Below are 27,291 nucleotides of genomic sequence, written 5' to 3'. Positions count from 1 at the left end.
CAATTTTTATTTTTCTTTAATAGTATTTTCCAAGAAAAATTGAAAGGTGACAATGTCTCTTTAAGTCAATCCTCATCAACGTGCAAAATTGGATATGTTTTGCTTGCTCATAATAGGATTAAACTGACTTGAAGTCATCCAGCAGCTCAAATGTAATGGTTTGAACCTCATCTTGTCTGCGATTAAAGCCAAAGTTGTTGCTCCTGGATGTGAAACGGGACACGACATTCACGAGGCCACGGGGCGACAACCGATCCCGAAACTCAGCCGTCATAAAATAATACACCAGAGGGTCAAGGCAACAGTTCATACTAGCAAGGCACAAAGAAATTATGTGGAAACACAGAATACTTTTCATAAAGGAGCAGCTGGAAAAGAGGTCTTGTTTCAGCATCATGAAGATTGGGAAATTGATATGGTATGGGGTGAAACAAATGAAAAAGACCATTGCGCATATCAGAACCATCCGCAAGGCTTTCTCTTTCTCACTGTTGTTCTGAGGGGGCATTTGGTAGTCTTGTAAGGATTTCATCGTCTTCCAGGTGCAAAAGGCAATGACGCCAACAGGGATCACAAAGCCTCCCAGTTCTGCTACTGTAATCATGGCGATGGAGGTAGTCATGCTGATGTGTCGGACTGCAAGATCGGCAAAGCAGGTCTCATTGGAGGTGTTGGCCAGGTTGGAATTTCTCATGACAAGCAAGGGTGAGCAGGCAGCCCCAACAATGATCCAGATGGTGGCACTGATGGCCATATCATACCTGCGCTTCCAGTTTCGGGCCTTGAAGGGCTTGAGAAGGAAGAAGCAGCGCTGCAGACTGATGCATGTCAGGAAGCAGATACTTGCATACATGTTGAGGTACTTCAGGTAGAAGCAGAGAAGGCACAGGAACCTTGGGAAGGGCCAGTGGTGGTTGATGTAGTAATAGATCCTCAGTGGCAGCGAGAGCACATGGGCAAGGTCAGCCACAGACAGATTGATCATGAAGATGATGGCCTTGTTCTTCTTGCTGATGAAGCGGCACAAGACCCAGAGGGCTGTACTGTTGGCCAGGAGGCCAGGGATGAAGACCACGATATATGTGACAGCATACAGGGAGTACTGGAATGGCAGGTGAAGACCAGTACAATTTACTTCTGTACTGTTCCCTTCCATCTTGAATATTTATGTTGCTTCTGTAAAGAACACATGAGAAAAAAAGATCTGCAGAAAACAAGGGGAAGGTAACATCAGTCCACTGTATATATATCTAGGGGTGCCTACACTGTTAATAACTGACTTCACAAGCATATTAAGGTTTCCGATGCACTTTCCCCACAACAAACTCATGAGGTAGAGAGTACAAACAGCATTATTCCCATTGCACAAAAGAGAAGCAAGCTCAGAGAGGATATAAAAACAGAGATTATTTTTATTCCAGAGACACCACCAGGCTTCTTCTAGTATACATCTTATTATAAGATGCTAAGGACTGTACTCTGAAAAGTTTTTTGGAGAATTATTCTGTTTCACAGATTTTTAGACTCATCTTGTCTATCCTCCTATCTCATGCTTTAGTCAGTATGGCACAGTGGAAAGAGGGTCAGAACTGGAGTCAAAGACACTGGATTCAAGTTCTGACTGATTCTGCTCACAACATTAGGTAAGACCCTGAACATCTCAGGTTTTCTGTTCCTCATTTGTAAGATGAAGGTGTTAGACCAGATGACCTCTATGTTCCCTTTCTACTCTATGAGTCCATATACCAAAATCTGTCTCCCTTAGTGTACTCACAAATTCTTGTTCTGCCCCCTGGCTCCATGCAATATGTTGTCCCTTTCCCAGATTTTGAGACAGCTATGGTTCAGTTCAGTTGAACATAAGGCTGTCACCACACTGAGGCATTTGGAGGCACTTTCCCACCCAGAAAGGTCTAGAAAGAGAACTGTACCAAGAAGTCTGTCTCCTATTCACACCAGTTACAGGGATCGCACCTCCTCCCTGCTTCACATCACAGTTACAGGGATTACAACACCTGTCCCCTTCACACCAGGGTTACAGGGATTGTACCACCTCCCCCTTCACACCAGGGTTACAGGGATCACACTGCCTCCCCACTTCACACCAGGGTTACAGGGATCACAAAACCTCCCCCTTCCCACCACAGTTACTTACAGGAGAGCCCTCAGGAAATAGAGGAGTTTCCTCTACTCTGTTTCCATGGCAGCAGTGGACTTCATTCCCTGCTTGAAAATTCCATGATTCTAAAGCTTTGTGATGTTTGGGATGATGCTTGACACCCTATATTTGTATGATGGAGGCAGAACCTTTCTTGTTTCTCCTTTCTCTGCCATTGACTGGTTGTGACCGCTGGCGGACTGATGGCTCAAGCATCCAGTTATATTAATGTGTCCCACCAGTGCTTCTGGAGCCCATTTAGTATGGAATTCTGGTCTACAGTCCAGGCATTTATTGAGTACCTACTATGATGAAGATGCCAAACCCCTCACTCTTCTTTCTAGGTTAAGCACAGTTCCATGTATAATATGGTTTGTCGATAGTATCCTTGAATACCTGATTATGAGTGTTTAGGGCCAGAGGCAACGTCAATACTCTTCCTTGGGTCAAGCTTGAAGGCCAAGTTCTAATTCCCCCAGTATTTCTTATGCTAGGAATAGAACGTTTTATAGATCATTGTAATAGCTACCATTTATATAGCTTATTATCCCCATTTTACAGATGAGAAAACTCAGACAGACAGAGGCTTAATTCCATGTACCTAGAGTGACACGGCAATTGTCTGAGGCAGGATGTGAATTCAGGTCTTCCCAGTCTAGTACGTCATCTGTTGTGCCACCCAGCTGCCTCTTTAATTTGTAGAAGTGAAAGTATATTAATATTCTCTATTAATTAATTGATTTAAATTATTATTTTAATATATTATTATAACTACTAACAAAATTAATATTCTATTGGTTGCAAATAGAATTAAAACTGGGGAGAACTAAAAGAAAGTGAGACTGCTTTAAAACGAGGAGGCACTGAGATGTCAAGGAAATACCTAGTCTGCATTAGCTCTGCTATGCCTCCAGCTTGTGGAGGGAAGAATGTCTCTTTGGAGGCCCTCTGAAGTCGCATCTCTCTACTCGACAGATACAGAGACAACTGGAAAGAGAGCAATTTCAGCCAATCTGCTGGTTGCTTTGCCTAACGATGCCAATAGGCTTATATCTCTCCCCCTCCTGACCCTCTTCCAATGCATGGTGATGGTCCCTAGCTCTCCAAAGACGGGCTGGCATCATTACAGTATGGGCCTGGGGACAGACTGCTCAGCTGTGGTCTGGAGGGACTCCCCTCCAGGTTCCCCCCAGGAAGATCAATTCACTTGGGGCCCACAGTGACTCTAAGTTGCAGAGCAAAGTTTCCAAGTGAATACAGTCCTAGTTCATTCACTTTCCATCTAAGGCATCTTTTAAGGCCTTGGGCAGCGACTGACAGGACAGATCCTCTTGTCCCAATTTAATGACCAGTCAATTCAGATAAAAACTTGGCCTACCTGACTTTTTTTAAGGGAATTTACCGTGTAACTGAATTGACCATTGACCAAAGCTCCCTGAGCATTTAGTTTCTGGAAGCCAGAGGTGTTACTGGATCAACCAGACTGACCAAGGCCACAGTCGTGTCAAACATAGTCCAGAAATGTTTCCTTATTTCTGCTCAGGACAGGGAGGATTCTATCATAGGGTTTTAGAGAAATAAAAGCATCCATGGAAGGCCAGAATGCAGGGAGGCCTGTGCTCATACTGTGTGAGTGGAGGGCGTGCTGAGGGTATAGTAGAGAAGGCCTGGGTTCAAATCCTGCCTTGGACAAGTCACTTCGCTTTCCTAAGCCTAAGTCTGCTCATCTGGAAAATGGGGATAGCACCACCTCTAGCAATTACCTTACAGGATCGTGATGAAGACTTCCAAACTCTAATTTAAAAATAAACCCCTCTGAACAACCACTACTAATAATAGCCAGCATTTCTATGTTGCTTTAAATTTTGTGAAGTACTATCATATCTCAATTAACCCTCATGACAACCCTGTGAAGTAGATGATCTGATTATTCCCATGTTACAGATGAGGAAATCGAGGCACAGAGAGGCTCAATGATTTGCCCAGGGACACTCAGCAGAATTTGAAATCAAGCCTTCCCGATTCTAAGCCTAGCATCTAAGGATGAAGGAGGCTACCTACCAGAATGAGACAGCATAGTTTTAAATATGACCAATGTGGGAATGTTTTGCTTGACTTATTTATCGTTACAAGGGTTAACTGGTAAGAAAATTAGATTAAAAAATAGGAAGGGGGAAGAGGTCGACAGTAATACCTTAGGGAGAACTGTTACGTCTTCTAGATGCCTTTTCACATACCTCAGTGGCTCCCCACCAATGACCTGCACAATGAGGAAAGCAGATATTTTGTCTCCCTTCAACAAAGGAGGAAACCACAAGTCAGAAAGGTGAACATCTGGGCCCCACCAGCCAGTGGTGGAGCTGGGAAGTCTACCTCCCATCTTCTTCTAGTCTCCATGCCTTCCTAACCTTGTCTCCGCCTGCACAGTTCCTACCCATTCTTCAAGAACCATCTGCTCTCAACACCTTCCTGGATGAACCTAACCCCACTGATCTCACCTTTGGCTGTAAGCCAGGAGTGCTGAGCATCTGCTCCCATCATTCTGCATTTACTTAGACCCTACTTTCTGCTGCTTTTGAACTTCCTGTGTGTGTGCCTTTTCTTTCACTAACGTCCTTCATCCTTAGATCCCTTGATGCCTTGGCATGAGGAAGAAGTGACTGCTCTTGGGGCACAGGCTTCAGCAGATCCTCTATAGCTGGAATGTCTGTCACACAAAGATTAGCCTAGAGGCTACATGTGGCCTTCTAGATCCTTAAGTGTGGCCTTTCGACTGAATCCAATTCAGTCACTTAAGGATCTAGAAGACTGCATGTGGCCTCAAGTCCACAAGTTCCCCACCCCTGGCCTAGTTCAATTCAGGGAACATTGACTTGATTGGTTGGCCCCGTCAATTTCAGAAGCCCATCTGCATAGAAGGGCTGCAATCTGGGGTTGTGGAGGGAGTGTCCACAATGATGAAATCCTAGATCCCAGATGTGAGTCTGTATGTCTAGTGGCATCTGGATTGGAAATTCACTGGGACCAGAGGTCACTTACATGTCTTCAACTTGAAGTCACTGGATTCTAGGCTTTTAAAACTGGAAGAATATCAGGTTTGGCACTGGTTCAAGAGCTCATTACTTATGTGACTTTGAGGCAAGTCCCTTCTACACTTTTGGCCTCAGTTTCTACACGTGCAAAATGAGAAGCTTGAACTAGATTACATTTCAGTACCCCTCCAGCTCTGAAAATCATGATCTTACCAACTGCCTATCTCTATGACTGAAGCTATTAAGGATAAATATAACCTGCATATGTCCTTAGACAATTCTCTTTCCCTCTCTGGGCCTCAGTTTATCTTTAAAACGGACTAGATAAGCGCTCAATAAACATATTTGTGGAAGGATTATAAATAAATGAACCCCCAGAAGTCCACGCAGTGTATGGGGAAGGAATTTAAGGGCAGTGCCACTAAACTGTGCTATTTGGATTGTCCACCAGATGTCACAAGTGAGCCATGGTTCATGGCTTCATTTGTGGGCATTAAGAGAAGCCATGAATAATTATCTTCTCTAATAAAGGAGAAGTCGTTTTGAGAAGTGCCAACGCCCTTGTAGCCACAAGAACAGAAGTTTTTGCAGGGTATCCTGGGGAGTTTCTTTCAAATCAACTCTTAATGCGTTTTCTTTTTTCTTTTTTTAGCAGAGTGAGCTAAAGTGTTGTGTGGCACAGGAAGGGGGGGGGGAAGGACTAGACTTATGATTTCATCTGCAAAAGAAACTCCCTCTGTCACTGCAGTTCCATACCTTCCCTGAAACTGACAGCTTTATAGGGTGTTCTGGGACACCGAGAAGTTCAGTGACCTGTCCAGGGCCATAGCCAGTCTATGTCAGAGGTGGGGCTTTGCCCCAGGCCAAGGCCACATCTTTAGCCATTAAGTCACCCCTCTCTAGGGTTTTTTCAGAAACTCTTAAACCATTAATTCATTAAATACAAATCCATTGGACATATACTTTGTCCACAGTACCATAGGAAGGCAACATCTCAAAACTTTAGTCTCTTTAATATACACATATATATATATACACGTACATGTGTGCATATACATATATGTAGATATGTGCACATACACATATACATATGTATATATTTCTATGCCTCTATATACATGCATGTGTGTAGGTTTATCTTTATTTTTATCTATTATTCACACATACATACACATACGGTATCATGTCAAAGTAGAGTCCCAGGATCCAGGTTTGAAGCTGCCTCTGCCACTAACTCCTTGGGTGACTTTTAGAAACTCTCAGAACATCCGTTTTCTCATGTGTCAAATGGGAGAGTTAGACTGGATGAAACCAGTCCCTTTCAACTGTATTTTTTAAAATCATGTAGGAATCAGGTCAGTTTTCCCAACATATCCCAAGGCCCAATTTTTGATCACTAACTTTGCTGGCAAAATGGTCCAGAGCAAGGATTATGGATCCCCTCCAGTATCATGGGAACAAGTACAATATATTAATAATATTAATGTTAATTATATTATAATTATAATATTAATAAATAATAATTAATAAAATTGAGATAAGCATTTATCATAGGCTATAAGAGCTGCAAGGAGCCTAGAGACCATCTATTCCAACCATTTAACACCTAGATGGAGAAAGCAACTTATTCAAGATACTGCTTTCTACAGAGGTATCATAGGCAATGCTTAGAATGGTCTGGGTGTGCTTAGGTGTGGCAACACCATGGAGGCAAGCTTTACCAGTGACCCTTCCCCTTCCCAGCTCACCCCAGGTGTGCTGATCCACTCAGCTCACCCTCTCTCTGCACATGCTGATAATAAACCAGGGGTCTTATCAAGTCCAACTCACTCATTTTACAGCTCAGGAAACCAAGGCACAGGGAGGTGAAGTAAGCTTCTCGTTAGTAATCTCTAATACTAAAGGTTGAGGAAGAATTTGGCCCTGAAAATTTAAGGTGAGGTGGTGGTTTTGAAGTCTCAAACCTGATCCTTGATTTAGATATAAAACCTGCCTCCCAAAGGAAGCCTTACTTGGCTGCTCCATCCTTCATTTTCTCCTGTCCTCTACACTCTGACAGCAAGTGGGATCCGTATGACCCTCATCATTCAATGCTAAACTGTCTTTTACTAGCATGGCACTGGTACTGATCTTGTCTCCCTCAAAAGCAAGCCTCCTGAGGGCAGGACTGAAACTCATTCTTCTCTTGAGTACCACGGGGCTAGGCATGTCCTAAGTACTGTACATAAAAAGTGTACCCAGAGCCATTAGTCGGTCAGGATTTCGACAATCTTTGAAGCATTTAGTCCAACCCCCTTCATCTGATGAATGAGAACACAGACCTAGAGGGGGGAGGTGCTTTGCTCAAGGTCACACAGCCAGCAAGGAGCTGTTTGACCCAGGAAACTAAGGTTCTAGGCTGCTACTGTTCAAAGGGATCATTTAGTAATTGTCTAGAACATCTGGGAGGTGTAAGGCAGTCTTTCCCAACCAGATTGTTGTAGAAAAAAAGAAAGCTATACAGGTGGTTTAGAGACCAAATATAATGAGGTGCCATTTCATAGGCATATATGTAAAAGTCTTGACCTTGGGTGTTAAAAAATCAACTTCACAAGTACAAGATGGGGGAGGCCTGGTTAGAAGCAGTTTACTAAAAAAAAAAAAAAAACCCAGGAGTTTTAGTAGACCACAAGCTCCATATGAGTGCAATGTGGCAAACAACATGAAAGCCAGCTCAGGCTTCGTGGAGAGGCCTAGTGACCAGAACTGGTGGGGGCAGTGGGGGATGTGGCCCACTCTACTCTGTGCTTGTCAAAGTCCATGTGGAGTACTGTGTCTAGTTCTGAGCACCACAGTGCACGAAGGACATGGCCATATGCTAGAGAGTGTGTCAAGGAGGGGACCTAGGTTACTGAGGGGACCAGACATTGTGCCAGATGAGGACTGGTCAAAAGAACTGGGTACGGTTAGACTAGAGAAGAGGAGACTCTGAGGGAGGGGAGACTCAGAGGGAGGGGAGGCAGCAGGCTAGGACTCATTCACATGTGGAAGAAGGATCAGTGGTGGTTGGCTTGGCCCCAGAAGACAGAATAAGAAACAATGAGTGGAAATTGCAGAGGCACATTTAGACTTGATGTAAAGGGAAGAAAATCCCCAACTTAACAATAACGATCTGAAGTGTCCCAAAGGGCCCCAGGCTGCCTCAGGAAGCAGTGAGCTCCCCATCAGTGGATGGCTGCAAATATAGGCCAAGAGACACTGACAGAAGTCCTGATCGGATATGCACTACATTTGATGGCCCCTCGGGTGGGTCCCTTCCAAGACCTAGATTCAGGGAGCAAGCATGTCTTCTCAAGCACAAAGAATCCCTGTGACATATGGGTACATTCTGGGTTGCCAAGAATAATTCCAAAAAGGGCCTGCTCTTCCTTTGTTAGCTCTAACATTAGCAGATCAGCTGTGTGCATGCCTATATACACAGGACCCAACAATGCACAGCTCACTTACAGGTCAGACTTGTGTCTGTGAAAAGAGGAAAAGGAAGTCCTGGCAGGGGCTGCCTCTCCTTCAATGTAATTCAACAAGGATTTTTAAGTGCCTACTGTGTGCCAGACCCTATGCTATGCACTGGGGCATGTGGAGACAGAAACAACATATTCTCTGCCTTTAAGCAGCTGGCTTATTCTACTTAGCCTTTGACAAATCTTCAGCAAATTAGAGCTTGGTGGTCTGAGGAGAGGGTCTTGAGTCGTGCAAGCACAGAGTGGTGTTGGTATTGAATGTCCAACACCTGCCCCCCAACAGATAAACAAGAAAATAACTTGCAGAAAGCTTCCAGACACCTCCCAGGTCCCAGGACATGAGAGCATTTCTTGCAGGTGAAGTTCCTAGAGCAGCCCCTGAGTCACAATTTGAAGTTCCCATTTGAAAGGCTTGGGCCCCTCTTAGACCTTAGGCAAGTTGTTTCCCCTCTTTGGGCCTCAGTTTCCTTTTTTGTAAAGTATGATGATTAGACCAAATGATTTCAGAAGGTCTCCTCCAACTCTAAATCCTTTGATTCTATGACCCAAGGAAGTTTGAGGACCCGGAGTTTAACCTTACACCATAGTACATGAGCTCTTTCCAAATAGCCCCTCTAGCTCTCTATTCAGTTTCAGATCTGTGTTCTCCAGGGTTTCTAAGGCCTGTGTTGAAAGCCCCATTCATCTCATCTGCAACCTTCAGCCCTTCCTCAAATAGTGGGTTTGCAAACAGCTTTAAGATAGATGGCAGAGTGTCTAGACTGGAGCCTACATCCTCTAGTTTCTAGCCCTTCTCCAAGGCAGTAAAAGATCTTATAATAAGGAGCAGGCAGGACTCTGGGCAGCTGCTCAGTGCCTTTTACCAAAGACTTGTTGGGCACAGGAAGCCAACAAGTCTCCTGACTGTGGCTTGTGTTGGGCCATTAGAGACTGGCACCCAAGTCTACTTTCATGAGAAGAAACAGGCTGTGAGTGGGCTCTCTTGGTTCTTCCAACACTGAAAATAACAACCTTCCCTTCCATTTCACTTTCATATTCATGATCTCATGTGAGTTGCACCATAGCCCTGTGAGGTACAATGGCCAGCTGTGGATCACCACCGGCTTCCATTTTTTGGTGCTTTAGAATTTCTAAAGGATTTTCCCTACCCAAGTGTTATTATCTCCATTCCATGGAGGAGGAAACAGAGGTGCAGAGAAGCTAATTGACTTGCCCATTGTCACAAGGCTAGGAGGTATGGGAGTTAAGACTCAGGTCTTTCCTGACTCTAAGCCCGGGCTGGTTTCCATTATATTTCCAGTTTCCATTTTACTTCCATGCTACCTCCCCATTTTATAGTTGAGGAAAAAGAAGAATAGGGAGACTACATATAGCTTGCTCAAGGCCCCAGATGTACCCAGCCCTATCTTTTCCTTCCCTACCCTAGCATGCCCAATGAGTGACATCGGAGAGTGAACTATGGTGCAGAGGGAGCAGGGGCTGGGCCTCTCACACTGTATGTGAGCATAAGGATCCAGGGTCCATTCTATAGCACATTGCCTCTCTAGTGAGGAGAAGGGAATGTCCACTATGGACCATGATCAGTGAGAGTAGAGGATGGGCACAGGGGCAACAAAGAGTTGAGACTGTGGACTTCCAATTACACTAACAGTCAGGAAGACTTGGGGTACGGGCATGGCACTGGAAGGACATCCATCTTAGCTGAATCCTCCATGATACTTGATTTATTCCTAAATTCCAATAGAAAGAAAGCTCCTTGAGGTCAGTGACTATTTCATTTTTGTACCTGTATTCTCTCAGCACATATCCTGCCTGGTACATGGTAGGTGCTTAATCCAATTTTTAAAAATTGAACTGAATTCAAACAAGGGTCATTTAAGTGAGAGGTAGGGTGGGGGAGTCAGATTCCAGTTTTGCAACTTGCTAGTTGTGAGACTTTAGGTATGTCACTTCCCCTCTTGGAGCCTCGGTTTCTTCAAATGCAAACTGGATACAGTAATAGCACTTAAATAGATTAGCAAGGGTCTTGTTGGCAAAACAGCTTGTAAACTTTAAAGTAGTCTTGAAATATGAACAATGATTACCTGTTAGACTTTGGGGTCGCACTCTATTCTGGCTCTCTGTTTTCTAATCTATAAAATAAAGAGGTTGGACTACTTGAGTCAACAAGCACTGGCTCCCTTTCGACAGTATAGAATGCCTGTAGGAGGTAATAACTTTTTCCTTGCTCCAGACTCACTGGATGATCTCTAAGTTCCTTCTTGAACCAAATATACATACATACATACCATACATGCACATATACATGCACATGTATACATACATATACATACATACATATACACATTGGATCAGATGATTCTAGATCTAGAGTTAGAAGGGATCTCAGGGGTCATTGTGCCCAACCAAGTTCCTGAGAAGTTAGGAGACTTGTCCAAGGTCATGTGAGCACTGACTTCAGTGGGATTCAAACACACTTAAGATCTTCTCGACTCCAGGACTGGCACTTGAACCACTATTTGACACTGCATTTTAAAAGCTTGAATGATATTTAGCAGCATTGCCCAGGGGGCAGAGGATCTATCTGGAAGCTGAGGACAACTCTCTGACGTTCAAATCAGTGTTGTGAAAAAAGCCCCTTGTTGATACTTTGGGTCTCTAGAGCTGGGTCATCACTATCCAGCCAGAACTTGGCCTTCCCTACCCTTACGTGCCCAACAGGTTACATGGGAGAGCAAGCTCTGGCCCAGACAGAGCAGGAGCTGCACCTTTCACACTGCAGAAGTTCAGAAGCAAATAGCTCTTTAGGCCCCTAAGAGCCCCTTTTCCAAGGCTGGGTTGACTTGCTTCACAGCTGCAGGAAGAGATAAAATCCAGGGCTCCCCACCATAAGGCTAGCACATGGAATGTAATTACTTCCTTCTCACTCCAGGCCCACTGACCTGGGTCTCACAGGCCATTCACGGGGTCAACTCTATTCCACTGGGGACCCACATGGATGAACTTGCATTGACCCCTTTTGGCATTTATTGAGGCTTGCTAGCTAGCTATCCTTCCAGGGCTCCTTAGAGCCTAGCCTGGACAGTTTGGTCAAGCTACAACCAGACAGAAAGCAGGGACCCCGGAAAGGAGAGAGGATGAGAGCATTAGAACTAAAGAGACCCCTTTATTTGTGGGGTAGGGTTACTCCTGAGTGCCTGGGTAGGCCATTTCCTCTATAGTGGAACAATGGAGGGAAAGCATTTGGGGTCCAGTGATAAGAGCCAGAGGACCTGTGTTCAAATCTCAGCTCTGTCACTTACTATCTCTGTGACCTTGGACAAATCAGTTACCCTCTTTGGGCCTCAGTTTCCTCCTTTGTAAAATGTTGAACGGAGTTGGGTCATAGGACTTAGATCTAGAAGAAATCATAGAGATCGTCTAGTCCAACAGAGGAGGAAACTGAAGCTCACAGAGGTTAGCAGTTTGCGATCTCTTTCTACTCTCAATCCTGTGTGTAATGGGATACTGCATGGTTACTGTTTTTAAGGTTTTCCTTTACCATGAGCTTCAAAGAACCAGAATCTTCTGGTGATTGCTCAGAGCCCTCACTTTCCATAAAAGGAGATAGTATCCCACAGTGGAGAAGCGATTCAGCTAGAGGAGATTGAAAGCCAAATTTCCTGACTCCTAGCATCTGTGTCCCAGCCAATTAGGCCTTCATTATATTCTGATTTATATCGTTGCTAAAAGATCCCCATTAGAGGGAGGATCATGCCTTAGCTGCTGAGAAGCAGGGCTGGCCCTGGGAAAATCCACGGATAACAAGTCTGTCTCCGGCTCCTTCCCTCCACCAGGGGGCTCTGTCCTGGTTGTTAGCACCCCCAATAGAGAACCAAAGCATGTGATAAAGCCAACCCCATAAGAGGCAAATGGGCACCACAGAACGACTTCTTCACCTCCTCTGTGTCATGGAACCCTTTCTGGTAAAAACCTCTAGGTGCCTTCTCAGAATCATATTTTTAGATGCATAAAATAAAATACGCAGGTTTACAAAGAAAACCAATGGCATTGAAATAGTGTCATCTACATGTATGTATATGTATATATAATATATATTTTAAAGTTCACAAATCCTAGTTTAAGAATTCTTAGACTATATGGTCTGTAAGGATTCCTCCCAGCTCTTAACCCTATGATTCTTCTATGGACCTAAGAATTTTAGATTATGGTAATAGTCCAGGGGATGATCCTGGAGACTTGGAATGCTTTCCAAATCATACTATGTAGGCAGCCACCCACTACACCTATTTATGAGGTTGGCCTTGCTGAGCCACACTGGAGGAAAGAGAAAGTCACTGGGAAAACAGGTCAAGAAGGGTTTTTCTGTGGTTGCCCACCTTCGAAGTCCTAGAGAGACCCTTTGGAGAGCTCCAAGGTCTTGCCAATCAAATGCTGTTCTCTTCATCAGGCCAGCTGGGCCACCCTTGGCAAATGGGTTTCTCCTTTGCTTCCATTTTAACGAAAGATCAGCTGCTTTCTTTGAAGCAAAATCACAGAAACCCCAGGAGGCCTCTCAGAAAAACATGCTCTGCCTTTGTGATTGCTAGACTGAACCTCCTGTTAGAAGAGGGGCACTGGAGCAAGACACTCAGGAAATGAGATTTGAAAGGTCGGCTGGCTTCATCTAGCCACTGCTGCTGCAGATGGTGGGCCAGTCTAACGTCAAGAACCTACTATGCTTCACCTCTGCACAATGGTCATGCCTGGGGTTTGGTGATGGGCAGGCAGTGTGGGGTAGTAGGAAGCACAGTGGATGTGACTGCTCCAAAATCTTGGGATCATAGATACAGAGTTCCAAATTCCCTTGGAAGCTGACTAGTCCAACTCTTGCATTATAGAGATGATGCAACTGAGGTTGAGAGTGCTTAAGTGACTTATCTAGGGTCATGCATACTGCTAGTATCTGAAGCAAGATTAAACTCAGGTCATCCTAACTCCAAGTCTAGCATTCTATCCTTCAGAACGACACTGTGACTTGGGCTCCCACCTCTATCAATGATCACCTGCATGAACTTAAACAAGTCCCTTCCTCTCTCTGATCTAGTTTACCCTCCTATAACAAGAAGGGGTTAGCTCTTCCTGCTGCCCAAACTTTGCCATTGGGAGGAAGTTGATGTGATCAATTGCCCTCTAAGAAGTTAGTGACAATTTCCCAAGTCAGAGGTATCTGTGCTTTAAAAGTAGAAGAGGGTAACATTTGCCTTAAAGTAAGAATTCTTAACTTTTTTGGTGTCATGGACTCTGAAAAAGCTTGTGGGTCCCTTCTCAGAAAAATGTTTTTAAACACATAAAGTAAAATATATAAGATTACAAAGGAAACCTAGTGTATCAAAACCAAGTTATTGAAATTGAGTTATTGACATTTTTTTTAAAGTTCACAGATCCCAAGTTGAAAACTCCTTGCCCTAAAGGAATTATTCTTTAATGTTGGAATTTCAAGCACTGGGGCAGACATTTTGTTACCCCTGAGATTATATCCTATAAACAGCTGCCTATAAACAGACTGGCCTTGGTGGGAAGTATGTTGACATGGTTACCCAGATCCCACAGGTAAACATTCTTTTCCATTCTTAGCAAACAGCCTTGCCCAAGCAACGTGGTCTGAAGGCAAAAGACTGGATCTGGAGTTGGGCAACTTAGGTTCAGGGACGAACTCCACCATTTGGGGCAAATCCTTTCCCCAGTTTGTCCCCATTTTTCCATTTCTATGATCTGTAAAATGAAGGGGATTGGATCAAGTGTCTCAAAACCTCTGCTTGATAATGTCTTCCTTTTGGTCCTGCAGGAGAGCATGATGTAATAGAAAGAGCAGATTTGGAGGTGAGAGGACCTGAGTGGGAATCTTGACTCTGTCACTTATTAGTGGGCTATGATTGATCTCAAGAAAATCCTATCTTCTCTATGAGCGTCAGTTTCCTCCTCTATAAAATGATTGGCCTTTACGTTCCCAAAGGGGTATTCCAGTCCAAATTTGTGACCCACTTTATCATTGCGGAAAGCAAAGGATCAGGAGTATATGCGGTAGGGAGGATTTAGGGGAGGGTTCCTTGGGATACCTCTTCTGCAGGCCTAAGGACAGAACAGTTGGGAAGCCAGCCCACCCATGGGTGCAGACTAGCACAGGAAGCCCTTTTGGAGGCTTTGAGTCTGCTAAACTGGGTTCTTTTTTCCTCACTAGGGGAGATTTCTTTGGGATCAAGGTCAGGGAAGGGCACTTTGCTGACCTCAGCAATCCCTCCGGATGGTGCCCAGAGGACTAGACCCTCCAGCTGCTCCCCAGCTTGATTGAATGGCTCTGAATCACCCTCAGATGGAGGAAGAGCCCCACCTGGACTTGTGGTCATAGAGATTAGGTGGAGCAGATTTGCAGATCTCAGGTTTCAGGGGCCCACTTGGCAAAGGCTGTGGTGTAGAGAGGGCTGCAGGGTGACTCATACTCACATTGCACACAGCTGTTCCATTCGGATTGGGTTTCTGGAAGGCAGCTCTATTCCTTCCTTGATTCAACATTTGACCCTCAAATGCCAAATGACCCACTTTACTGTACTAATACTCACTAAAAGAAAGTGGAAGATTTAAAAAATCTCATCCTGGACCATTTCAGTACATATAAAAACTCTGGGTTTCACAGTACAATGGAAGGGACCTCTGAAGATCATCTAGTCCAATCCCCTCATTTGACAGAGTAGGAAGGTGAGGTAAAGAAATCTAGACTTGGAGTTAGAAGGCAGAATCAAATCCTGGCTCTCTCTCTAACCAATCATGTGAATGTGGGCAAGTGCCTTTTCTTTGGGCCTCAAGTTTCCTCAATGTATGAAATGAGAGGGCAAGACTTGATGATCTCTAAGGTTCCCTCCTTGCCCCCAAGTACTTGGAGATCAGAGATTTAAAACTAGAAATCTAAAAGGCCATCTAGTCCAATCCCCTCTTTCAACAGATTGAGGAAACTGAGGCCTAGAGAGGTGAAGGGGATTGCCCAAAGTCACATAGCCTAGATTAAGGTCATGCGATTTATGATTGTCAGAACCAAGATTTGAACCCAGGGCCTCTGAATCCAACTCCATGTCCATATCTCATTTCCCATATCTCATTTCCCCAGCACCAGCTGCTTCTCATGAAAAGCCCAAAGTATGAGAAGGTTTCAGTGATCTCACAATAAAGCTTGTGACCCCACAAATAGTACCATATATAATTCTGCATACCCTGTACCACTTGGGAGTTTATAGTCACACTCCAAGCGTGAAATTAGCACTATTAAGAACAGAGTCTATTTGAATGTTTCCAGTATGGAAAATGAAAGGAATTTCTCATCAGAGGCAGGCGAGCCCTGGATTCTCATCTGAAAATGTTTCCCATACTCCCAACTTATAAATATAGGAGAAGAAAATTCTCAGGGTAAGCTGAGAATCAGCCCCACAGCCATCTGACAGCTGGGACTCTAAAGCTTGGTGAGAATCTGTTCGCTATTTGAAGCCCTGCTGCCCCACCCCAGAATGCAGCCACTTCAAATGCCCCAGTGGAAGGAAAAATGCCGATCATGAACTTTCTTAAATGACAGAGTCTAGAAATGAAAATGGCTTTCAGTATTTGAAGACTTCTTCCTAAACATCAGATTTAAGTTTCTATGGGGAAGCTTGTTCTCTTGCTTCTCGGAAAGTACTGTTAATCAACCATGCTCTCAAACTGAACTGTTACATGGGCTTGTTAAGAGGAACAGTGTTTATTTTAACTATGCTGGCCTCCTGGTCTATGTCAATTACATGTCAATTACATCGTAGAGAAAAGAACTTTCTCTCCAGACAGTCCCATTTCCTTAGGCAAAACATGCAGCCAATATTAGTTGAGCATTTTAACCACTTACGCTTACAGAGAGAATGTACTGCATGCATAGATATTACCTCCCTGGAGCCTCCAGTCTTCCATGAGAAAATATCCTCCAGTAGGTAAGAAAAGAAAAAAAAACAGAAGGAAGCAGCAGCAACTAACATACACTAGTTTCAAACCATGCAGCTTTGGGAAGGTCTATTTTTTTAAGGTATCAAGAGAAAGTCAAGAAGAGCCTTACCCTCTCTACCCAGATATCCTGTAGTGAACTGCAGGCTTGTGCAGCTCCGAGAGGAAGTAACGTCGTTTATTCAGCAAAACAGGAAAAAAAAACCCAAAACTGTCCACCTCGAATAGGAGGTAAAGAACTCTGTCAGCATCACTCAGTTGTCTGGGAATGCAATCGTCTCCGAGGTTATTGTGGGCAAGAGAACACCAATTTGGGCTTCGCATAAAATTCATAGTTTCCATGATTTGTGTATGCCCTCAATCAGAAACAGAGTATCTGACTGTTCCCTGCCACGTCTGAGCATTTCAGTCTTGCCTTGGCCAAATCTGAATGTTTAAAGTATGTATTATTAAAATGAAGAACTTAGGAAAGTTCACCAAAAAAGTTTACCAAAAAAAGTCTGAATATAATAAAAATGCTAAGCTTTTATAACGAACAACTAGTGGGCATTAGGATTTAGATTGATTCTCCACAGTAGGTTTTCATCCTCATACCTGCTCCCAGGACTTGGCGAACACTGGGACGGTTCCCAAAACCCTGGAGTTTATGGGCCTCACTGAAATCCATAAGGCTCCCCTGTGGCACACTGATACTGGGCTGACTTCTTCTCCTTGCCTACCCACATCCTACCATTTTCTAAAAGCTTCCATATCCCATGTACTCCTTACTTGCTCATTTTTACCAGTACTTGATGTTTCGCAATCTGTGACTTCAGAAATGATGAATCAGCCAGATGACTCTGAGTGAAAACCCATGGCCATCAAAGGTTGAAGGACACTGAATCCCAGGCACTCTACATGCCAAATGTAGCTCTAGGGATGGGTAGATAGACTGGATAGGCACTGTCCTTCCACATATCATTACATCCTTTTGCCACTGCTTCTATTGAATGATAGGAAGTCATCTGTTTTGCCATGGGGTTTGGAAAGAGTGCATTGAAAAAGCACAGAGCTTCCTGTGGAATATACACCCACACTCTTATTATCATATTGTCTGTCTTGATCTTCATGAATCAGACGCAGTTTTTTAGTTTGTGTCTAGATGTGGTCATTTGGTGCCATAGAAAGTGGTAGATGGCTCCTCTCCTCATGAATCTTTGACCTAGTTCTTGAGATAGATTTATAGCACTTAGGAAGGGGAGGAAAATTAAAGGTATGGACTTTGGCCAAAAGGAGATAGATTCATCCCCATTTGTATACAGTGTGATAGGTTCCTTAGAAAACCCCAAAGATTCACAAAATCAAGACAATAGCTTCAATAAAGTAACACGATATAAAGTAAATCCACAAAAACATAGATAGTTCTATCAAGTACTACCAAAAACCAGGAGGAAAAGCTAGAAAGAGAAATTTAATAAATTCCATTAACAATAACTACCAAATATAAAAAATGTTGAGGTGGGCTGAGTTGTGCAATGAATAGAGCATTGCCTTTGGTGTCAAGAAGTACTGAGTTCAAATCCTGCCTCATACACTAGCCATGTGACTCTGGGCAAGTCACCTAACATTTTTGTGCCTCAGTTTCCTCATCTGTAAAGTGGGAATAATAGCATCTACTTTATAGGGTGGTGGTGAGGATCAGAAGAGGTAATATTTGTAAAAAGGGTAAAAAGCGGTGCAAACCTAAAAGTGCTATCTAGATGCTAGATATTATTATTTGAAAATCAAGAACCAGAGTAAGGAATGCCATCAAAGAAATATGTGCATGAAAAGGAAGACAAGCTGGTCATTTAGTAAGAGCAAGAGATAAGTGAAGGGGTACCACTGGCATCCTCAACAGTAATGACCCCAACATGTTGGATGGCCCCCTGTCATGTGTTTATAGGAGGATATGGTGAAGAGGTATACTACGTGGTCAGGCATGAAGGGAACTGAGCAGGGTTTCTTAATCACCTGTGTATACTGGATCCCTTCTCAGAACAATGTTTTTAAATGCATAAACACATAGAATTACAAAGGATACCAATTATGTTGAAATATGGTTACCAAAATACTTAAAAAAACAAATTCATGGATGCCAGCATTAATAACCTCTGCATTAGAGGGAATGGCCACAGCATTGAGTTCATCAATACATTTAAGTATTGAGTATCTGGGAGTCAACTTACATGTTCAAGACTATATGAACACAGATACAAAATACTCTTCAAAGAAACAAAGGAAGACATATATTTGTAGAGAGTCATTGTTCATAATTAGGTCTCACAATATAATGCCTTATATGAATTATCTTATCAATTTGGTGTCATGCCAAATTATCACATGATATAAAACTAGATAAGATAATTTAAAAATTCATTTGGAGGAACAAAAAATCTAGAACACCAAGGGAAATACTCTATTTCTTTAAAAGCAAGAATGAAGGAAGGTGGGGAGACAACATTTCTAGTCTCAAAGTATAATGCAAAGTAGTAATCGTAAAAACTATTTGGTACTGGGTTAAAAATTGAAAATAAGATCAATAGAACTGGAACAGACTAGATAAGCAAGTCCCATAAGTAATGATATGCAATAATCCTTTGTTTGGTAAATGCAGAAACACAAACTACCAGGGAAGGGGTTGTTATTCGTCAAGAGCTGCTTGGAAACCTGGGAGGTAGTTTGGCAGAAAATGGGTTTCAACAAGCATCTTACACCATATTCCACAATAAATTCCAAATGGATACTGGATTTAAATATAAATGATCACTTAAAGGAGGTTGGGAGGAAGTACTTTTCACAACTATAGCTAGGGGGAAGATTCTTCACCAAATAAGAGATAGAAGAGATAAAAATAGAAAAAGCGGATGATTTTGATTATATAAAATTAAAAATCATTTACATGAATAAAATCAATGTAGCTAGAATAAGAAAATAAATGGTCAAATAAGAAAAATTCTTGTGTCAAATATCTAATCATAGTCTGATAGCTAAGATAATGATAAATATCAACAATAATAGCAAGCAATAATATTGTACTTTAATGTTTACAAAGCATTTTATATCTACTAACTCATTTGACCCTCATAACAGCACTGGGACATAGCTCCCTATTTTATCCGTATTTTTCAGATGAGGAAACTAAAGCACAAAGAGGTTAAGTGACTTATCTAGGGTCACACAGCTAGTAAGTATTTGAGGCAGGATTTGAATTCAGGTCTTTCTGACTCCAAGTCCTATACTGTATCCACTGCACCACCTAATAACCATGGCTGAACTTCAAGTCAGTAACGGTTCAAGCCCTGTATCTGACACATATTGACTGTCTCGACCCTTTCAGTGATGCAGTCAATTCTCTAAGATTATAAATTATTGGTGAGTTGTTGATGGATTGGTGAAGGGAATTTCTACATTAGGAATTCTTCACAATGATGAAATCAGGTCTAGGGAAAAACCCTAAGATTATATATATATATATATATATATATATATATATATATATATATATATATATATATACATATATATATACATATATATATGAAATTGTAACAATTATGTAAGATGGAGAGCCATTCATATCAAAGGATATGAAGAAGCATTATAAAAAAGAATTATAAACTATCAAAACCAAAATTGTATTAAATCACTAGTAATAACAAAAATGCAAAGATGTTATAAGACACAAGTAGTCAATGTTGGAGGGACTATGGGTAGAGATAGGTATACTAATATGTTGTTAGTAAAGTTGTAAATTGGTCCAACTATTTTGGAAAATAACTTGGAATTGTGTAAGAAAGTGTTTAAACTGTTCAGAGCCTTTGATCTGACAATCTCACTGCTGGGGATGCACCCTAAGGAGGTCACAGACACAGGAAAAAGTCCCACTTCTCCACAAATATTTAGAACTACTCTTGTGGTAGCAAAACATGGAAATGCAAGTGAATACCCATTGATTGGGGGAACAGTGGATCAAGCTGTGGTTTATGAATATAAAAAATATAAAATACATTAATGACAACCATTTAAAAGCAGAGAAATGTGGGAAAATATGCATGAATTAATGAAGGGCAAAACAAATAGAATCACAGAGAAAAGTATGTGCAGTGAATATGCAAAGCAGTTATGGTTGATTTTACTTTAATATAAATTCCTCATTCTATTCAGGATTCAGTGCCTTTTTGATGGGTCTATGTACATCCAAGCAAATTCCATTCTCATTTGCTGCGCACAGCAAACAGTTCATGTATGGATTGATCATTCCAAAGATGCCTTTTATCATGAGATCAATTCTCAAAGCATTTTTCATGCTGTGGAAGTACAATTCTCTATACATCCACACATACGATCTCACCATACGGTAGGTTACAGGCTGCCATGCAGGTGGGTACTCTGATTAATTGTAATGTTCCAACTCAGTCCCAGAGAAGTGATAGTGAAGCACTCCTTTCTTCTTTCAGTGGAGAGGTGGGGGACTGTGGAAATCAGTCTGTGTCTAAATGTTTTGTCTGGATGTTTTTCATTATTACATGGAAGGGTTCAATTTAGGGGTTAGCAGTGATGGGGAGGCGGGGTTGATGTTCAGGGGAAATGGTTTTAATGTAAAAAAGCAAAGGGAAACAATAAACTTTTAAAAAAGGAAATTCAGCAATAGTACAAAAGAAAAAAAAGGATGCTAGACTTGGAGTCTCCGGATCCAAGTTTCCATTCTTACCTTTGGCCCTGACCAGCTAGGCAGCTAAAAAATGTTGGACTTGGGAGTCAGCAAGCTGGCCTCAGACACTTGCTAGTTGTGTGATGCTGAGCAAGTCACTTACACTCTCTGAGCCTCAGTTTCCTCATCTGTAAAATGCAAATACTAATACTTGTACCTCTCAGAGCCATTATGAGACCATAGAAATGCTGTGTGTCCTGCCACCCTGGATTATGAGGAAGCTTACATGGCATAATGAATATGAAAGGAGAAGTGGAAGGGGTGGTTTTTATTACTTCCAGTGTGAGCAACCATTGCCCACAGCCTGTTCCTTCCCAAGAAAAGAAAAAAGAGCTCAGTGCCAGTCCCTGATGGCCCATCATAAAACGACAACCAGGAGACAGTCCCAGAATGGCAAGTTAGAAGTGATGTCTGCGACCATCTGGTCTGGCACTTCTTAAATGGTGTGGTTGGGGTCGCAATGCACAGTTTAAGAAGCACTGAAGGGGTCACAAATGGGAAAGTTTAAGAAACCCTGATTTCTAGTCCAACCCATAACTCCTCGATGATATCCCTTTAAAGTAGTCAACTAGCTCTATCCTCCAAGGGAGCCTGTTCTGCTTTCCCATAGGTCCAGTAAGAAAGTTGTTTGGGATTTCTCCATCTTGCATTAAGCCTCAATCTGCCTCTATGCAATTCCCACCCGTTATTCCAAGTTCTCCCTCTAAGGTCAAACAGAACAAATCTAAATCCTCTTTAATTTGACAACTCAAAGTCCTTGAAGATAGCTACTGTGCTCCCCCTCCCCGTAGGTCTTCTCTTTTCTAGGTTAAACATCCCAGTTCCCTCAACCAGCTTTCACATGGCTTAATTTTGATGGTCTTCCCTGTCTCTCTTGACCCCTTCTGGGTACTCCCCAACTGAACAATGCCCTTCTGAAATGGTGGCTCCTAGAACTGAACATTCTACTCCTGACGTGGCCAGGGCGGGGCCAAGAATTGCGGGCCTATCAGCCCATTCCCTAGGCCTGGACTCCATGCTGCTCTCAACACCACTCACGTTGGAATTTTGCTTGGTCACCTTTATTACACTGTTGACTCATATTAATGTTACATTCCACAAAAAACTTACTCACTGCTTTGCAAAAGGTAAGACACTATAGATAAGTAAGCTGCTGTCATCCATCCGAGACGTTGCATAAGAGGAATCAATATGACTGACTGGGTGTGGTAAAGGAGGGAAGGCTGAGTCCAAGCCTAGGTCATTGGCAAAAGGATGCTACTGGCAAAAATAAGGGGTGTGCATTTGCATGCGTGCATGTGATCTCTATGTAAGCACACATTGCTGTAACCTCCTTAGCGAGAAGTATGATACCCTCACAGCAAAGGCACTCTAGAAATGGGTTTGTGTTTTTTTTTTTTTGGTTCAGTGATTGACCGAAAGTGAATGCAAGTAGAATGTATGGTCCAAATTCCTGCTTACAGAAAATGCCTTCTCTCCCAGGAGTGTGTGAATGAATCAAGTAGACCAGGCTTGGGAGGGGAGGCTTGTTATCATTTCAGGGACTAGAAGAGACTTTGAGCTCCTCTAGTTATAGTGATGGGAGAGAACTGGGGATTTCAACCAACGTAATCCAGGCACAGCCAGTGACAGGACAGTGCACAAAGCAGGACCTGCTGAGGGGGTCCATAGCAGCCATCTATACTCTTCCTCCCCAATTCATTCTTTTCAGTTTTGCTTTCCTCCTTCAGCTTCCAGAACTGGCTCGCAGGTGGGCATGGACTCTGGCTAAGTCTTCTCCCTATGACTCTGAAGGTGCTCCCTCGAGGCTGGTGATAATGGCTTCCAGGATAGAACCCAAATGCCTCAACTTGACATTTAAAACTCTACAGTCTGCTCTCTCTCTTTCTCTCCTCTCTCTTTCTTTCTCTCTCTCTCATTCCTATTCCTTCTTTCTCACAATCACTTTCTGGGAGGAGTTTTTCTCACCCCTTTTTGTGGGGAAGGGGAACTTTTTCCTCTTCAGAAAGATTACAGGATCAGCTCTTTGTGCCTTGGCTTTTCTCAACTCATCTTTCTTCTGTGTTTTATAGTTTCATTTTTCTTTCCTTTTATCTTTTTAAGCTTGGGTGGTAAGTAGAGCAGATCTTTAAAAATTCTTTTTTTGCTTTCTCTCCAAACGTTTTCTTTTTCGTCAGCTGTACCCTACCTACAGGGCTGTACCCAGTCTGGGTACTTCTTTGCAGAAACCTTTCCAAGAGTACTTGGAGACCCAGTGGCCGAAGCTTTACCACAAGACAGAGGAAGGTATGCCACAGGGGGAAGACTGGTTGTCCTGGATATTTGAAAATGTAGTCACTGTTGTGGCTTGCTACTTTATCCTACCCATCATCAATTCCATGGCACAAAGCTATGTCAAGCAAATCCAGGAGCAAATGTACTCAGAGGAAAAAACCAAATGAGGCCAAGAGATACAATTTACTTGCCCATTCACAGAAACTATAATTGATGGGATCTACTTAAATTGGTACTATTGAATTGGAGAAGCAAGGAATAGTGTATTTATCAGATCTATGGAGAAGGGAAGAATTCTTTACTAAAGGAGAGATAGAATGCATTATGAAATGCAAAATGGATAACTTTGAGTACATTAAACTGAGAAGTTTTTGCACAACCAAACCCAATGCAACCAAAATCCGGAGGGATGTAGTAAATTGGGAAAAAATTTTTACAGCTAAGCTCGAGGATAAAGGCCTCATTTCTAGAATATATAGAGAACTGACCCAAATGTATAATCATACAAATCATTCCCCAATTGATAAATGGTCAAAGGATATGAACAGGCAATTTTCAGAGGAAGAAATTAAAGCTATCTATAATCATATGAAAAAATGCTCTAAATCACTATTGGTTAGAGAGATGCAAATCAAAACAACTCTGAGGTACCACATCACACCTATAAGATTGGCAAACATGACAGAACAAGAAAATGATAAATGCTGGAGAGGATGTGGGAGAGTTGGAACACTAATTCATTGTTGGTGGAGCTGCGAGCGCATCCAACCATTCTGGAGAGCAATTTGGAACTATGCCCAAAGGGCTACAAAAATGTGCATACCCTTTGACCCAGCAATATCGCTACTAGGACTATATCCCCAAGAGATCATAAAAATGGGAAAGGGTCCCACATGTACAAAAATATTTATAACAGCACTCTATGTAGTTGCCAAAAACTGGAAGTCAAGGGGATGTCCATCAATTGGGGAATGGCTGAATAAATTATGGTATATGAATGTAATGGAGTACTATTGTGCCATAAGAAATGATGAACAAGAAGACTTCAGAGAGGCCTGGAAGGACTTATATGACCTGATGCTGAGTGAAAGGAGCAGAACCAGGAGAACTTTATGCACAGCAACAACCACAGTGTGTGAGAGTTTTTTCTGGTAGACTTAGATTTTTGTAATAACACAAGAACTTCTGAAAAAAAAAAATCCCAATGGGGGACCTCAAGGCAAAATGCCTTCCACACTCAGAGAGAGAAATATGGAAGTCACTCACATAATGTAGCAGATCATGTTTGTGTATGTGTATCTGTTTGTGTATCATGTTCTGATTTGTTATACGGATTCTTTCATTTATCTTAGTCTGACTACATAGCATGACTATAGTGAAAATATACTCAATAGGAAAGTATATGTAGAATCTATACAGAATTGTATGCAGTCGTGGGGAGGGAGGGAGGCAGTGGGGGGTGGGTGGGGAGGGATAAAATCGCAATTGTATGGCAGTGATTGTTAAACATTAAAAAAATAAAAAAATTAAAAAAAAATAAAATAAATTGGTACTATTGTAAACAAGGAAACGGAAAAAAAAAAATCAACCATTTTCCAAACTAATAATTTTTTTCTAGGGGGTTGGAGGTGGGAAAGAAGAAAAATTTTGTTTCTGAAAGCAATTAGTCCATACTTTTTAATGACAGACTTGTATGTAAAGTTAAGGTATATAGTCTTCTTAATTCAGTCTGAGTTGGGTTTTCTGAGTTGGAAGGTGTGTGGCATTTAATGTCATTTTTATTTAATCTCAAAATAAACACACAGCAGTATAATTAGAGACATCAAGTCACCTCGTTCAAAAAAAATTTTTTTTCATATATCAAGTTTATTTGACATGCTATAAGTAGACATTTTCTTTTTCTAAATCATCAAAATATATATGAATGATAATAGATTGGATAAGTCTTGCATGTCTATCATGATGATATTTAATATTCCATCCTGCCCAGCCCTCCTTCCTCACCGACCCAGAAAAAAATGTCATTTTATGATGCACTGCACACCTCGGGGGTGCCTTTTACATTTTAAGACAGTACAAGCAAAATTTGGCTGGTGCCTCACAGATGAGCTGGCACCATTTTTTATTCTGTATATTTAGAATGAAGTCACCAAAAGAAAAAAAACCTTTATAAAGTCATCTTTGATCATTCCAAAAAACCAAAACAAAACAAACTGCAGTCTGGATCCAGTGTCTTTCCTGACTGCTTTTAGAAATTGTGCTAGGTCCTGGGGATACAAAGTCAAGCATGACAATGGTTCCTGCCCTCAGTCATTATGACATCATAGCAGGAGTACTGTGTTCTGGGTACCACAGATGAGGAAGGACCTTGATCAGCAGTGGTGGTGCTGTGAATAAAGCCCCAGGCTTGGAATGAGGGAGATGCATCTTCCTGAGTTCTAATTTGGCTTCAAATATTTACTAGCTGTGTGACTTTGGGCAAGTCGCTTTACCCTGTTTGCCTCAGTTTCCCCATCTGTAAAATGAACTGAAGAAGAAAATGGCAAACCAGTATATTTGCTAAGAAAACCCCAAATGGGGCCATGAAGAGTCAGACACAACTGAAAAACAACTAAACAACAATGATGAGCTGCAAAACATCTACAGAACAACAGGTAGATTGCCATATTACTGACGCTCTCAACCTGAAGTCAATGGGCCTCCAAGGGCTTCATGAATTTAAATGAGAAGAAAAATGACATCTTTCTTTTTCACTCACCTCTAACTGAAAGTTAGCATTTCCGTCAATGATTTCGAACGCTGATTCTGAAAATGAGTCTATCGGCTTCAGCAGACTGGCAAAGGGGCCCAGGATCCTGTAGTGGCTAAGAGTTGCAGCCATATGAGGATCGGGCAGAGGAACTGGACGTGATTAGGCTGACAAGAAGGCTTGGGGTACAGAGAGGGGAATGGAGAGGAACCAACAGGAAAGCTGTGTTCAAGGATGCGGAAGAGAGATTAGCCTTGTTCAGCTTGGCCCCAAAGGTCAGAACCAGGAGCAATGGGTGTGAGTTTCAGAGGGAATTTTAGTCTTAATGTTTAGAAAAGATCCTAATCATTAGTGCTACCCATAATGGGATAGACTGAATCAGAGGCAGTGGGCTCCTTCTCCTTGGAAGTCTTCCAAAAAAAGACTGAATAACCACTTATTGGGAATGTTGTAGAAGGAATTCTTGTTCAGACCATAATCAATCCTCAAGCACCTACTATGTACCAGGCACTGTTGGACTGAACCATCTCTGGAATCCCTACTAGCTCTGACATTCTGTGAGTATCCAAAGCTGCATCTAAGGGTAAATGTTGGATCTCTCCCACAGTGACCCAAGCTCTGGGCAGAAATAGCAGCCCCAATGGGTGTTGACTGACTCACCCATATCCTGCATTTGCATAACTCTTGGTTCACTTAACATGTGACTGAAATTCATCCTGCCTGTCTCCAAATCTTATTATTCCTACATTTTGACCAAGAGCTAAATCGTTCTCAGCAAACTGCTGTCCATTTTCAGGCCATTGTGAGGTTTCACGTATAAAACAGGATACACCTGAAGGCTACACTTGGGA

General features: G+C 42.3%; 1 protein-coding gene across 1 annotated transcript; it reads right to left on the bottom strand.

Moving 5' to 3' along the window:
- LOC140516134 (putative P2Y purinoceptor 10) lies at window positions 1–26,595 on the bottom strand. Its single transcript, XM_072627113.1, has 2 exons — window positions 26,450–26,595; window positions 1–1,204 (listed from the first exon to the last, which is right to left on the bottom strand). Exon 2 carries the CDS (start codon window positions 1,154–1,156, stop codon window positions 119–121), a length of 1,038 nt encoding a protein of 345 aa, XP_072483214.1. The 5' UTR covers window positions 1,157–1,204; window positions 26,450–26,595; the 3' UTR covers window positions 1–118.
- Window positions 26,596–27,291: the final 696 nt, after the last annotated feature.

The sequence above is a fragment of the Notamacropus eugenii genome, chromosome X (assembly GCF_028372415.1).
Source record: "Notamacropus eugenii isolate mMacEug1 chromosome X, mMacEug1.pri_v2, whole genome shotgun sequence".
Lineage (NCBI taxonomy): Eukaryota > Metazoa > Chordata > Mammalia > Diprotodontia > Macropodidae > Notamacropus > Notamacropus eugenii.
The sequence above is the reverse complement of the archived record's forward strand: the minus strand, read 5'-3'. Positions and strand labels throughout refer to the sequence as shown.